Source organism: Prionailurus viverrinus, chromosome D3, assembly GCF_022837055.1.
Source record: "Prionailurus viverrinus isolate Anna chromosome D3, UM_Priviv_1.0, whole genome shotgun sequence".
NCBI lineage: Eukaryota > Metazoa > Chordata > Mammalia > Carnivora > Felidae > Prionailurus > Prionailurus viverrinus.
The window spans coordinates 59,538,527-59,553,825 of record NC_062572.1 but is presented as its reverse complement, the minus strand read 5'-3'; the positions used below and the strand labels follow the sequence as shown (position 1 = coordinate 59,553,825).

The 15,299-nt window shown below is 34.8% G+C and overlaps 1 protein-coding gene across 10 annotated transcripts in view; it reads right to left on the bottom strand.

Annotated features, from left to right (window-relative positions):
* Positions 1–15,299, bottom strand: part of KIAA1328 (KIAA1328 ortholog) — a 362,834-nt gene that overhangs the window by 119,078 nt on the left and 228,457 nt on the right. For 9 of the 10 annotated variants that reach the window (XM_047827396.1, XM_047827398.1, XM_047827400.1 and 6 more), the window contains one exon: positions 14,808–14,915. The exons of the other annotated variant lie outside the window; for it this stretch is intronic. In XM_047827396.1, the coding sequence (XP_047683352.1) occupies positions 14,808–14,915 (108 nt within the window). The remainder of the gene's footprint in view (positions 1–14,807; positions 14,916–15,299) is intronic. 10 annotated transcript variants of the gene reach the window in all.

Genomic DNA, 15,299 nt, shown 5'->3' with positions numbered 1-15,299 from the left:
AGAATGCACTTGTTTTTAAACCTTTGTGTTTGTATGGGATCATCCTTTGTGTATTCAATTGTCTTGAATCCAAAAATCAATTTTTTAACTATATCCAGGCAGTTAGAAAAGCCAGACGAAGCTATTGCTAATTAAAAATAAAAACCGTTTACGGCAAGGCAATGAAAAACTGTATATCCTTTTAGAGAGAACTCTTAGGGCTTCTGAATACAAGAATTAAAAAAATTGACTTAATAATTACTAATCATAACCTTGCTGCCTCTACCCTTTTACAGTTATATAAAAGTCTTATATGCCGATGTGATATTTTTGGTAAATGTTTCTGGCTTCCATCCATTTTGTCTTAGTTCTTACTCCCTCTTGCCACTACAAAATATCTTATGTGCAACTACTTCAGTTGTATAAATGAAACACAGCAATGTTTGCAGATTCCTTCCAAAGAAAAATCTTACATACTTGTAGAAAGAAAAAAAGAATCAAGACTTAGACTTATCAATTAGGTCCAGAAACAGTCCTTTGGATACTACCAAAGATTTGATAGGACAACTAAAATTGCAGTTTTAGGCTTCAGACTAATCTGTATTTATTGGGGCTTGTGAAAATGATGCTAACAAATAAATTATACTTTTTAAAAGTTTATTTATTTATTTATTTATTTAGAGGCAGAGAAGGAGGAGCAGAGAGACGGAATCCCAAGCAGGTTCCATGCTGTCAGCACAGAGCCTGATATGGAACTCACAGTTTGTGAGATCATGACCTGAGCTGAAACCAAGAGTTGGACACTTCACTAACTGAGCCACCTAGGCATCCCTGATACTTTTTAACCAGCTAAACTTCCAAGACTATTGTTTTTCTCTATCTTCCAGGAAACAATGCAAGATGTTCAATATGCAAGATGTCACCCTTGTTCCATGTTGTGACAAGAACCCATATATATCAGATTGGAAAAGGATAGGCAGTCACTGTATTAATAGAAATCAAACTGCTCTTATTACAAATAAATCTTGGAATGAGGTTATCAAAGCAAGCTGACTCAAGTAGCAATGAAACTTCCAATTCCCCAATCCTACTAATGTTGTCTGGGTAGAAAATTACTTTTACAAAGATTTGTGTACATTTGTTAAAGTGAAGGGTAAAAACCACCACAACTTTATCCATTTGTGTGCAGCATATAAAATGTAAATGATTATACAATTTATTATCCAGCTCCTTGTATTTAACCAGTGGTAGCAGCAATATTCTTCAGGAAATTACTCTAATTTCTGTAGATGATTCTCGCTACCCCCTACCCCATATGCCTATAAATCAGACCCTAGGAAAATGATATGCAGCCAACTAATTTAACATCCTGAGAATCTATGAAATACCATTTTAGAAAATATTTATCCCACAAACTCACTACATATTAAGATGACAAATATAATTAAAAAATTATTTAGAGTCAAGAACATGTAGATATTACCCACAAAGAAGCTAATTCGAAGGACATGCTACATCACATACAAGGGGACAGTAGGTTTGTCTTTTCCTATTTGAATGCCATCAATATGCAAAGTAACAAAGCATGCATAGACAATAGCTTGGGAGAACCTTAAGTAGCCTTATGTTTCAGTTTATTAGTTATTTAAAAACCAGTGTTTGTAGCAAGGGTAGAGAAAGGATGTACCCTACTATGGAATGTAAGAATGAAGCTTTGCTCTTAAAGACTAAACAAGGTCAAGTTCAGGCATGGACAGACTAGGCACCAGACTAGTGAAATGCTCCCTTCTTTATTGCTTAAAATGAAGAAAACTTGATTCCATAAATTATATTTATCACCAATTTATCTTTTCAAAATTGTTGGTTATATATGACTTTTAAAAATCAAATTATCAGGGCGCCTGGGTGGCTCAGTCGATTAAGCGTCAGACTTCAGCTCAGGTCATGATCTCATGGTCTGTGAGTTCGAGTCCTGCATCAGGCTCTGTGCTGACAGCTCAGAGCCTAGAGCCTACTTTGGATTCTGTATTTCCCTCTCTCCCTGCCCCTCCCCTGCTCATGCTTTGTCTCTCTCTGTCTCAGAAATAAATAAAAACATTAAAAAAAATCAAATTATCATTCACCAGGACACAGTTCTCATAAAAAGGATCTGAATATTTACTATTACTCGTCTCAGTATTGCATCTGTTATGAAGACATAATAGGATGTTAAGTTGGAGAATTAAGTTTAAAAAAGCAATTAGCAACTAGAGGAAGGTGTATGTAGGCAAAAAAACCTTGAGGAGGAAGAGAAGAAGGCTGATATGGTCTAAGAGCATGTGATACTTTGTAACATTTCTTTTGTTCTTAGCTGTATTTAATTTATTTTGAATACTGAACAGTACCAAAAATAGAGGGAAAAATTAAAAATTATAGTGAGATAAATTTATATACCACGAATTCACCCGTTTATGGTAATTCTTAGTGAGTTGAGACTTGTGCAACCATCGCCACAATCTAATTTTAGAATAATTCTAACACCCCCGAAAGGAACCTCATGCTCATTTGCAGTGGCCCCTCATTCCCCTCTCCCTGCACTAGACTATGACTCATTCACAGCTTGTATCTATAGATTTGCCATTTCTGAGCATGTCATACAAATGGAGGATATAATTCATGGTCTTCCGTGAGACCTTCTTTCAGTTAGCTTTTTTTTTTAAGGTTCATCCATATTATAGCATGTGTTAGTACTTCTTATTGCCAAATATCCCATTGTATGGATATATGGTGTTTTGCTTATCCATTCATCAGTTGCCAGACATTTGGGTTGTTTCTACTTTTTGGCTGGTATGAATAATATTGCTCTGAATTTTCACGCAGAAGTCTTGCGGTAGATGAAGGTTGCCTAGGAGTAGAATTGCTGGGTCATATGGTAATTCTATGTTTAAGTGATGATTTTCCTATTTTTCAAAAAGGTAAATGATTAAAAGACTGAAATGTGGATCTAGAAGAAAGTACTAAAAGGAAACAGTTGTTTTTGTGTTTTGTTTTGTTTTGTTTTTTTAGTTATGGCTCAAAAGGATTTGAGAGATGATAGGAAGATCACTGTCCAATCCCTGAAATTTCCTCTATTATTGAAGCTGTGTGACATTCAATTAATAGCAAACATTTTTTTTTCATTTTACTTTAGTTATGCTTTATAATGGGATGTCTCTGAGCCCAATTTTACAATTTTACTGATGACTTCTAGGGTATCTATGATAGACAGCAGAGATCCCCACCCATGTGCATCAGTCAGGTTGTTAAAGAATTTTGACCTAGACACTGGAGAAATGTTCTCTTTTTACATGAACAATTCTTTAGGCCAAAAGGTTGTGAGTTTAAAAGAGGAAAGAAATGAAATTAGAAGGTAGGGGTAGGTAATTAGAAGGGGAGTTGCTGTGTCAATTATCATCGATAATTAAAAATGATTGTAAAATGATATCACCAAATTGACCACCAACATGGTTCTAGCAATCCGCATCCCTAACAGGAGTGCATTAAAATATCTGTTTCTGCACTCTTGTTAACTCTTGATATTATTAAGTCTTTGAATTCTGCCTGTTTATTAATTTAAAAAGTGGTACCTTTTTGTTGCTTTTAATTTTTACTTTCCCAAGATTAGTTGTGAGAAGGTTTGATACATGTATTGGCTGCCTGTGTTTACTCTTCTGAGAGTTGCATCTTAGGGTAGTTTACCTGATCATGTTGAGTTATTTTTTTCTATTATGGATACAATACTTCTCATTCATCACCTTGTGATGACTTCTTATTAACCTTCCCCTGAGATTATTCCAAGAATCTCTTTCCTCTTCCCAGACACTGTCTTTACTGCCACCTTTTGTAGTAGATGAACTCACTTCATACTTTACTGAGAAGACTGAGATTTTAAAAAATTCATTGCACCAATATTTTATGACCACATACTATAGGCTGAATATACAATATTCATAACATACAGAAGATGTGTTATAATATATCATATATAACAAGACAGTTGTGATCCTTGCCCTCGTGAAGCTTAAAGTTGGGTGGTGGTAAATGAGACTTTGGAATTCTGGAATAGGGAACAATGACAGACACATGCTTCACATAAGGTGACCAGGGAAGTACCCTCTCAGGAGACAAAATTTAAGCTCTCATCTAAAAAAGTTAACACAAGGAAGAACAGAATTAAGAGTGCTAAAAACAGCTATAGGTATGATGCAGCATGTACTAGAAACTGAAAGAAGACCAAACCAATGCAGTTGGAACATAGGATTTAAGGAAGAAAGTGCAAAGTCAAGATAGAAAAGCATAAAGGCCATGGTAAGAAGTTTAAATTTTAAGTAAGGGTCACTAAATGTTTAAGAAGGAGAGTGGTATGAAATGAGCTAAGCAGAAGCCAGATCATGTAGAACATTCTAAGATAGCCAAGGAGTTGAGATTTTATTCTATATGCATCAAGGAGTCTTTGAAGAATTTTAGGCCAGGGAGCAGTAGACTGCTATTTTTGAATGATCTTTCCATCTGCTATGGAAAATAAATTGTATGAGGGTAAGAACAGAACTCTCTACAGAAGCCAAGGTTTGTACTATGGTGGGAGGAGTACATACATTTTGGAGGTAGAATAGAAATAAAAGAATATGCTTACAGATTGCTTGGGAGGGGAGAAAGAAGGAAGGAGAGAAGTGAAGACACTTTTTGACTTGAGTAGCTAGCATTTACTGAAATAGAGTCTAGGATAGGGTGAATGTGGACTGGGGGGATTGGAAAAGGGAAATAAGATTTCTGTTTTAGCTTTGTTATCTGGGAGATGTCTATCAGACAGTTTAGTGGACAGGGTTTAACGGTTGGGTGTTGGGGGGGAAGGTCAGGCCTGTAGAAACATTTGGGAGTCAGCAGCATACAGAGGATATTTAAAGCCAAGAGCTTAGATAAGGTCACATAGAAAGAATGTGTAGAAAAAAGAAACAAGGGGTGGGTGCAGGTACAAGCAGAGAAAGAGAAGTCTGTAACAAATAAGGGAGAAGTTGGCCAGCGATAGAAATTGATCTCCCTATCTTATTCAGGACTGTGCTCCATCAATTATCCATTTCCTGCAATCTTTTCTTTCACTAGCCACTTCCCAGGATTATAAAAATTTTAGGTCATTCCTCTCCTCAAAATTATACTCTCTCAACCAAATTTCTTTCCAAGGTAACATTTCTGCTTTTCCTCTTTTATTTCCATGAACAGCACCAGCCCGTTTTTTGAAAACTTTTCACATTGCCACTCTTGGTTTTTCTCAGGTTCCCATCTACACATTTTCTAAGGTTCTGTTTACATTTCTTTGAACTTTTTCTCAGAAATTAATACCCATTCCTATAGGGCCAACACCAATCTAGATGACTCCTAAGTCTAAACCTCTAACTTCAATTTCTCTTAGGAGGATTAGATTCAAATTTCTACTTATACACTAGGTAGGCTTGGCCTAGAAATCCAACCTGTTTAATAATTAGAGAAAAGAATGTTAGAGATGGAAGAAACCCAGTAAAAATCCAGTTGAACTCTCCCATTCATAGGCAAGGAGACGGAGGAGCACAGCATTATCTGTAAAGTCACATGGTTAATTACTAGAAAGACTAAAACCTGGTATTCTGGACCCTCACTCTGATGGTCTTTAAAAGCAAATTAATCATCTTTATCACAACTCAGTTCTTTTTCCTGACTTGTTTATTGTTCGAATCACACAGGTCCAAAACCTTTGGCTTGATATTTAAACCTTTTCATAATCTAACCTAACTTACAAATTTAATCTTTAGTTTCACTTTCCCTTACTCTTCTGGTAAAACTAAAGCATACTTGCTACGGTGCCCTCACATACTGTGTGCTTTTCTTCCTTCACTCAGACTCTCTCCAAGTCTTCACCCACCTGAGACACACACACACATCCATAGATACCCCTAACCAATTAAAATTCTACCTTATGTTTTATAACTTATTTCAAATATTACCACTTCCAAAAACCTCTTCTTAATTTCTTTCTATTTCTTGTGTAGCCCTTATATTATCTAATAGATGATAAATATTGGTATATTTGCCTTACTCTACTATTAAAGTACCCGCTGGTAGGGGATTCTGTATATTTCCTGTAGTACTTTGCAAGCCAGTTTTTTTTAAATAATAATAGATGTTCAATAAAAAATTATTGCTCAGTATTATGTAAAAATACAAAAATGGTCAGATTTTTAGAAATCTGCATAATTACAGAACTAATGTTACTTCAAAAGGGTCATCTTTGCATAGCCAACAGACATCAAATTAACTAAAAAACAGACCAGAGAACATATAAGCAATCAGAGTTCTTGTGACTTTTTAAGTCGTTATCATCTTTCATGTGATAATTATCTTCCAATGGTTTGGCTCAGCTTGTGCCCTACTATTTGCTCTTATTTGTCATTAAGGTTTCACGTATTATTTATTTTCATTCTATAGCATTTATGCAGGAGGCAGCAATGTAAGCTCCCTTGCCTGTGATTCTTCCCACAGATAATAGAAAATAAATTGCAATTAGATTTTGGTAATTGTATATAATTAACTCAAAATGAGTTGTTAATTATAAAAAAGATGTTTTTCACTTCCTCATTATCTCATTTATTTTAGTTTCAAATTCTTAATGCCTCACTTGAGTAAGTTTAATATTTTAAATGCACATTTTTAATACTAAGATAATCTAAATTTCCAAATAAACAAAATTTAGCTTAAAATTAAATTTTACCTAGGGAGTTCTACCAGCAAAAATCAAAGAGCCTGCAAGGTAGAAAGAAGGTCATTTCCCACAACAATTCTTGATTATATTTTGTGAAATCAACAGACATTTTTGTTTAAACAATTCTTCAAAGGCTGCTCAAGCTGTATGTATTTTCCCTCGCCCCATCTCTACCTCCTTCTGGGGTTAGTGGAGATAATATCATTTTCATAGTCAACTGATCAAGGAGACAGATGAACTCATCACCTTTACTTCCTTGAATCTCACATTAGATTAAATAATTTAAACACTGTTGAGTAAGAATTCTTGGCTTTCCAAAGACAGTCAGACTTTGCAGGCAGTGTCAGAGTTTATTCAAACTCTTACAATGTAGATTAACATTTTAAAAGGTCTATGGTATTATAAAACACATATTAGGAAATATTTTTTGGAAGTAGTGTATCGTCTTACCTTATTTTTGTCATCATTGGAATGTGGGACATGCATGCCCAGTGCACCTAAACTTTAAAAGTACATCCATCTCTTAGACTGCAGCACTAGTTTGTAAAGCATTCACTACCCTTACCTGAACAGCAGCGATGAAAACTTTCATAAATTACAAGCAGGAGTATGAATTGCTACAATCTTTTAGAAAATAAAATTGGCAGGGACTATTATAATTTGTAACTATAAATTATACCAAAATATCTTTATGTAAAAATAGCCTTTGACTTATTTATTTTGGGGAATTTATTCTTAAAATATACAAGTACTAAAACAGAAGAATATAAGTACAGTCATGCCTGCTGTAACCTTATGCATAGTAGTAAAGAACTTGAAACAACTTGAATGTCCAACAATAAAAGTGCTAGATAAGTTATAGTACATACAGAAACCACAGACTATTATGCCTTTATAAAAAACAAGTTTGTATTAGTTTTCTATTGCTGCTATAATGAATTAACAAATTTAGTGGCTTCAACAACATAGATGTGTTACTCTGTAGTTCTGTAGGTCAGGAGTCTGACACAGGTCTCACTGGGCGAACACTGAGGTAGAGGCCGGGCTATGTTCCTTTTTGGAGGCTCTAGGGGAGAATGTTACGTTGCTCATTTGTGTTGTTGGCAGAATTAGTTTCCTGGCAATTGGAGGCCCCCATTACTTTGCTGGCTGTCAGCTGAGGACTGTCCTAAGTTTCTAGAAGCTACTTACATTTCTTGGCTTGTGACCTCCTTCCTCCATCTTCAAAGCTAGCAATGACAAGTTAAGTTACTCTTATGCTTGGAATCTCTTCTCCTTCCATCCCATCTCTCTGACCCAGAAAGAAAATATTCTCCACTTTTTAGGATTTGTGATTAGACTAGGCCCAACCACATAATCCAGGATAATCCCCCCATCTCAAAGTCTGTTCCCTTGAGCATATCTGCAAAGTCCTTTTGCCATGTAAGGTACCATACTGAGAGTTTCCAGGGATTAGAACACAGACATCTTTGGAGAGCAATTATTCTGCTTTCTACAGTTCTATATCTAAAAATCTGATAGATAACCATTAAGTACTGTTAAGTGTGTTTGGGGGGTAATTAACAAGCAATGTGTTCAGTTTTATCTCAAATGTTTATTGATGTTATATATATATGATATAGATACAGATAGGCATAAAGAAAGATATAGAAGGATACACATCAGTGTGCTAGCACTAATTCAACCAGGATAGGATAGGGAACAGAATAAGGAATAAAAGATGACTAATTTTTTCTGATGTTTCTTTGGATGTTTTACTTTTTATGAGAAAAGATGTTTTTCTTTTGAAATTTAGCAAAGGATAACTAAAAATAAACTGGAATATGACACATTGGACCAGATGGACATAACAGATGTATTCAGAACATTCCATCCCAAAACAGCAGAATTCACATTCTTTTCAAGTGCACATGGAACATTTTCCAGAATAGATAATGTTACACCAAAAAACAAGTCTCAATAAATTAAAAAAATTGAAATCATATCTTGCATCTTTTCTGACCATAACAGTATGAAGTTAAAAATCAGTCACAAGAAAAAACTGGGAAAGAACACAAAACAAACACATGGAGGAAAAATAACAGGCTACTAAACAATGAATGGGTCAACCAGGAAATCAAATAGGAAATCAAAAAATACATGGAGACAAACGAAAATGAAACCACAATAGTCCAAAAGCTTTGGGATGTAGCTAAAGCTGTTCTAAGAGGGAATTTTGTAGCAATTATGGCCAACCTGAAAAAACAAGAAAAATCTCACATAAACAACCTAATCTTACACCTTTGGAGCTAGAAAAATAAGAACAAACAAAACACAAAGCCAGTAGGAGGAAGGAAACTATAAAGCTAGAACATAAATAATTGAAATAGAGGCTAAAGAAACAATAGAACAGATGAGTGAAACCAGGAACTGGTTCTTTGAAAAGTTAAACAAAATTGATAAACCTTTAGTCAGAATCATCAAGAAAAAGAAGGAAGACTCAAATAAATAAAATCAAAAATGAAAGAGAAGTAACAACCAACACCACAAAAAATACAAAGGATTATAAGAGAATATTATGAAAAATTATATGCCAACAAGTTGGACAATTTAAAATAAATAGATAAATTCCTAGAAACATATAACCTTTCAAAACTGAATCAGAAAGAAACAGAAAAATTGAAGAGACTGATTACTAGCAACGAAATTGAATCAGTAAACAAAAAACTTCCAAAAAACAAACTCCAGGACCAGATGGCTTCACAGGTGAATTCTACCAAACATTTAAAGAGTTAACACCTATTCTTCTCGAACTATTCCAAACAACAGAAGAGGAAGGAAAACTTCCAAATTCATTCTACGAGGCCAACATTATCCCGATACCAAAACCAGATAAAGATACTACAAGAAACCAACCCATTGACCCCTGAAAACCAAAAACCAAAACCAAAACCAAAAAAATACAGGCCAATATCTCTGATAAACTTAGATGCAAAAATCCTCAACAAAATATTAGCAAACTGAATACAACACTACATTAAAAAAAATCATTCACCACTATCAAGTATGATTTATTCCAGAGATGCAAGCGTGGTTCAATATTCACAAATCAATCAATATGACACATCACATTAATAAGAGAGAGAATAAAAACTATATAATCATTTTATTAAAAGGATCACTACCTAAAATATATAAAGAACTTACAGAACTCAACACCAAAAAACCAGATAATCTGATTAAAATTTGGACTAGAGAACCTGAATACACATTTTTCCAAAGAAGACATACAGATGGCCAACAGACACATAAACGATGTTCAACAACACTAACCATCAGTGAAATGGAAATCAAAACCACAAGGAGATATCACCTTACACCTATCATAATGGCTAATATCAAAAACACAAGAAATAACAAGTATTGGCTAAATGGAGAAAAAGGAACCCTCATGCACCATTGGTGGGAATGCAAATTGGTGCAGCCACTGTAGAAAATAGTATTTAATATTTCAAGATATTAAAAATAGAATTACCATATGACCTAGTAATTCCACTACTGGGCATTTACCCAAAGAAAACAAAAACACCTGCTCAAAAAGACAGCATTATTTACTGCAGCATTTTTTACAATAGCCAAGATACAGAAGCAACCCAAATGTCCATCTATAGATGAATAGAAAAGAAGATTTGGTACATACATATACAGTGGAATATTACTCAGCCATAGAAAAGAATGAAATCTTGACATCTGCAGCAACATGGATGGATCTGGAGAGTATCATGCTAAGTGAAATAAGTCAGGCAGAGAAAGAGAAATACCTTATGATTTCCTTAATATGTGGAATTTAAGAAACAAAACAAATGAAAAGGAAAAATAAAGAAAGAAACCCCCAAAGAGACCCTTAAGTATAGAGAAGAAACAGAGGGTTACCAGAAGGGAAGTGGGTGGGAGGATGGGTAAAATAGGTGAAAAGGATTAAGAGTACACTTATCTTGACAAGCACTGAATATTGTAGAGGATTGTTGAATCACTGTATTGTATACCTGAAACTAATATAACACTGCATGTTAACTATATAGGAATTAAAATTTTTAAAAAGATGTAGTATGTATGTATGTATGTATGTGTGTGTGTGTGCATATACATATATATATATGTATATATATATATATAATGTAGTATATATACACAATGGAATATTACTCAGCCACGAATAAGAATGAGATCTTGCCATTTGCAACAACACAAATGGACCTAGACAAATACCACATAATTTCACTCACACGTGAAATTTAAGAAATAAACCAAATCGGGGGTGGGGGGGCACCTGGGTGGCTCAGTCGGTTAAGCGTCCAACTTTGGCTCACGTCATGATCTGGCAGTCCGTGGGTTCGAGCCTCGCATCGGGCTCTGTGCTAACAGCTCAGAGCCTGGAGCCTGCTTCTGATTCTGTGTCTCTTTCTGTCCCTCCCCCACTTGTGCTCTGTCTCTCTCTCTCAAAAATAAATAAACATTAAAAAAAAAGAAATAAACCAAATGAACAAAGGAAAAAAGAGACAAACAAACCAAAAAACCAGGCTCTTAAATATACAGAACAAATTAATGGTTACCAGAGGGGAGATGGGTGGGGGATGGGTGAAATAAAGGGGATTAAGAGTATTCTGATTTGATGAGCCCTGAGTGATGTATGAAATTGTTGAATCATTATATTGTACACCTAAAATGAATATAATACTGTATATTACTTATGCTTCAATTTAAAAAAAGTAGAATATGAAACAAAATGTATAATATCAACACATCACTTACTCACTCATAAAGAAATGAGATCCAGAAGTTATATACTAAGATTGTCTTTAGATGATAAGATTATGGGTATGTGTTAATTTCTTCTTTTGGCTTATCAGCATTTTATATATTTTCTTCTACCATAAGCAAGGAAGTAAATATATAAGCAGGATTACAGAGGACCCCAGGAGGGATATCGTAAAAAAAAAAAAAAAAAAAAAAGGAAGAAAGGAAGAAAGCAGAAAGAAGGGAATATAGCAACAAAAGAATGCAATGAAAATATGACAGAATAATTAATGTGTCTAAACATATTCAGAGAATTAAAGTTTCTGGTTAGGTTTGGGAATGACAAGACATGAGAATCTAAGTTAACAAGGTCAGAAATTTTTGTGTTTTGTGCACTGCTGTATCCCCCAAAGTTTAGGATGTATCTAACACCTGATGGGAAACTATAAATATTTGAGTGAACTAACAAATGAATTATTACAAAGAAAATTAAATAAGGCATTTCTAAGCTTTAGAGAAAACAATTATATAAAAATTAAATATTGTAATCATATAGTACATGACCCTGCTGTGTATAAAATATATACAGTCTGATTGTAAATATAATAGCTACACTGAGAGGACAGAAGGAAAAAGCATATGTGTGGGTGTGCACATTAGAGGCAGAAGGGGAAAAGGGAGAAGAGTGGAGAGAAGGAAGAAATGGAGGGAATGGTGAAAAAAGAGAGAGACAGCAAAATAGATGGTTAACTATGAGAGCTAAATCATCATCTTTCATAGCAGACAGTCAATAACCAAGGCCCACATAAGTCTGTTATTCAGAAATAAGGATATAATGCTAGAAGAAACAGTTATAAGAAGAAACATCTAAAACAGTCAAAACTTCTTCTCTCTAAGGAGTGAAAGTTGGGAGTACCGCTGCTCCAATGTACAGGCAGTTGCTATTTTGCAGAAGTCTTGTTGAACTGGTTGACTTTTTAAAAAATTTTTTTAATGTTTTTATTTATTTTTGAGACAGAGACAGAGCATGAGCAGGGGAGGGGCAGAGAGGGAGGGAGACACAGAATCCGAAGCAGGCTCCAGGCTCTGAGCTGTCTGCACAGAGCCCGACACGGGGCTCGAACTCAAAGACTGTGAGATCATGACCTAAGCAGAAGTGGGACACCCAACCGACTGAGCCACCCAGGCGCCCCCTACTGGTTGACTTTTTAAAGTATGTGTATGCTTGCTATCAAAAACAATAAAAATTAAATAAAAAATAGATTATGGCACGTCAAAAAGAGGCCAATATTATGTGATTCCACGTACGTGAGGTAACTAGAGTAATCAAACTTACAGAAACAGCAGAAAGGTGGTTGCCAGGTGCTGGCAGGGAGAGGAAACGTGCAGTAGTTTGATGGGTATAGAGTTTCAGTTTTGCAAGATAAAAAAGTTCTGGAAACTGGTTACATAACAATGTAAATATACTTAAAAATGGTTTATATGGTAAATTTTATATTATGTGTATTTTATCACAATTAAAAGATGGCAAAATTGTCTGAAATGAGAATTCTTTGGTTCTGCTTCTAATAACAGCTGAAGAGTTCTATAGGTCCCAAACTCCCATAGTTACTCCCATAGTTACATATTTCTCCCCAATACAAACTTGGGGAGAAAACAAACAAACAGAACTGAAGCACTGAAGAGTCACGGAAAACAAGCAGAAACTGGAAGAAGATCAGCACCTGAAGAATGCAGTGGCACTGGGAGGGTTCTCAATTTCTTTTTTAATGGCTTTCAGCTGAAGGCCAGTCTTAAAGACCCAGAGAATAGAATCTGAGCTGACCAAAGCACTTGAAAAGGGAAAAAACCCTGGAGAGGGCAGAGAGAGAGAGAGAGAGAGAGAGAGAGAGAGAGAGAGAGAGAGAGAGAGAAGCCTCAAATTCTGTGTAACAACCCTGCCAGTTTGGGCTGACCGCTGAACTACACATGAATGAGGCCGACTCAAGCATCCATCCAAGTTAAAGTTCAAAGGGCTCGGCAGTGATTTTCACTGTTACGCGTGGGAGACAGGGCTTGGAATGTGAATTCAGTCAAGTTAAATGCTTGCTAACACACACAAAAAATTAACATTGTTTAGAGGACTAAAAGTGAATTCTAGAGTCATTCCCAGTACCAGGAAACAATAAAAAACTGCTAAATGTACAAAGGAAACCATGACCAATACTCAAGATTAAAGCTGACCAATGGAGAGAAGCCCCAAGATAAACCAGGTGTTAGAGAAAAGCATTTTAAAGGAAAATAATGAATAAAGGAATTGTAATGAATAAAATAGGAAATTTCAGTAGAGAAATAGAAATTTTAACAAAAATACAAATAGAAATTCTAAAACTGAAAAATCCAATATCTAATTTAAAAAAATCATTCTATGACATTCTATTCTTAACAGCAGATTGGAAATAACAGAAGAGTTGATGAACTTGAGAACAGATCAATAGAAATTATCCACAATGAAGAAAAAGGAAAAAAAAGATTCTAAAAAATTAGGGACTTCAGTAAAGATCTAATATACTTGTAAATGAAATCCAGAAGGAAAGAAGAAAGAGAAAAGGTAAAAAAAATTTTTTTTGAACAAATAATGGCCAAAAATTCTTCAAATTTCATGAAAAGAGAATTCTCAAACATAGCTTTGATGGTGAAAACTGATTTAACTTTTATGGAAAGCAACTGGGCCATGTGAATCAAGAATCTTAAAAGTATTGATATGCACTTTGAGTTTGTAGTTCTGTTTATAGGAATCCATACCAAAGACATGGGTAGAGATAAAGTAAAAAATTTATTCTAGCAATGCTCTTCAAGGCATAATTTATAATAGCAAAACGTTGTATTATCCAATAATAGGCTAATAGATAAATATTGAGCAATACTTGTCATACAATAATAGATATTTGTTGAATGAATTAATATCAAGTTTTCATAAAATAAATTATGACATCAGAAAATATGTTACAGTGAAAAAGCAAAAATTAAAACTCAGCATAAGTATAATCTCTATTACTCAAAATAGAATATATTATTATAAAAGAAAGATAGAGGGAGAGGGCTCAAAGGATCATCTCTGAATGGTAGGATCATGAATGATTTTTATTTTTTACACATTTCTGTATTGTTAAAAATTTTATAGTGAGAATGTATTTATTTATATTATCAGAAAACTGGACCTATATAAAGCTGTAAAAACATACCAAACATATCCTTAATATCTTTGCCTTAATATCTGTATCCTACATGTTCTTGCTTTCACCCACCCATAACTCAGGTTTACCTTGGTCCAGAGTCATCCCCATTCATATCCAGATTGAGTTCTCGGGGTTTAGTAAACTCTTTAGCAGCAACGAGTTCTCTTGACTTAAATACAGCTTGATTTCTTAACCTGGAAAAAAAAAATTAGAGGCTTTCTAATCCTGTGGAACCTAAGCAACTGAATGGTAACCCTTGCAGGACCAAATGCTTTCAGCTAGACCTCAAACAATTGTTTTCAAATTAAAACTTGATCTGTCAGAGCACCAGCATGGCTCAGTTGGTTGAAGAGTCCGACTGTGGCTCAGGTCATGAGTTTGAGCTCTTTGCTGGCAGCTCAGAGCCTGGAGCCTGCTTGGGATTCTGTGTCTCCCTCTCTCTCTGCCCCTTCTCAGCTCATGCTCTGTCTCTGTCTCTGTCTCTGTCTCTCTCTCAAAAATAAAACAAAACATTAAAAAAACCCAACAACCTCGATTTGTCAAAATAAATGGGCACTTCCTAAATACACACAGGATGT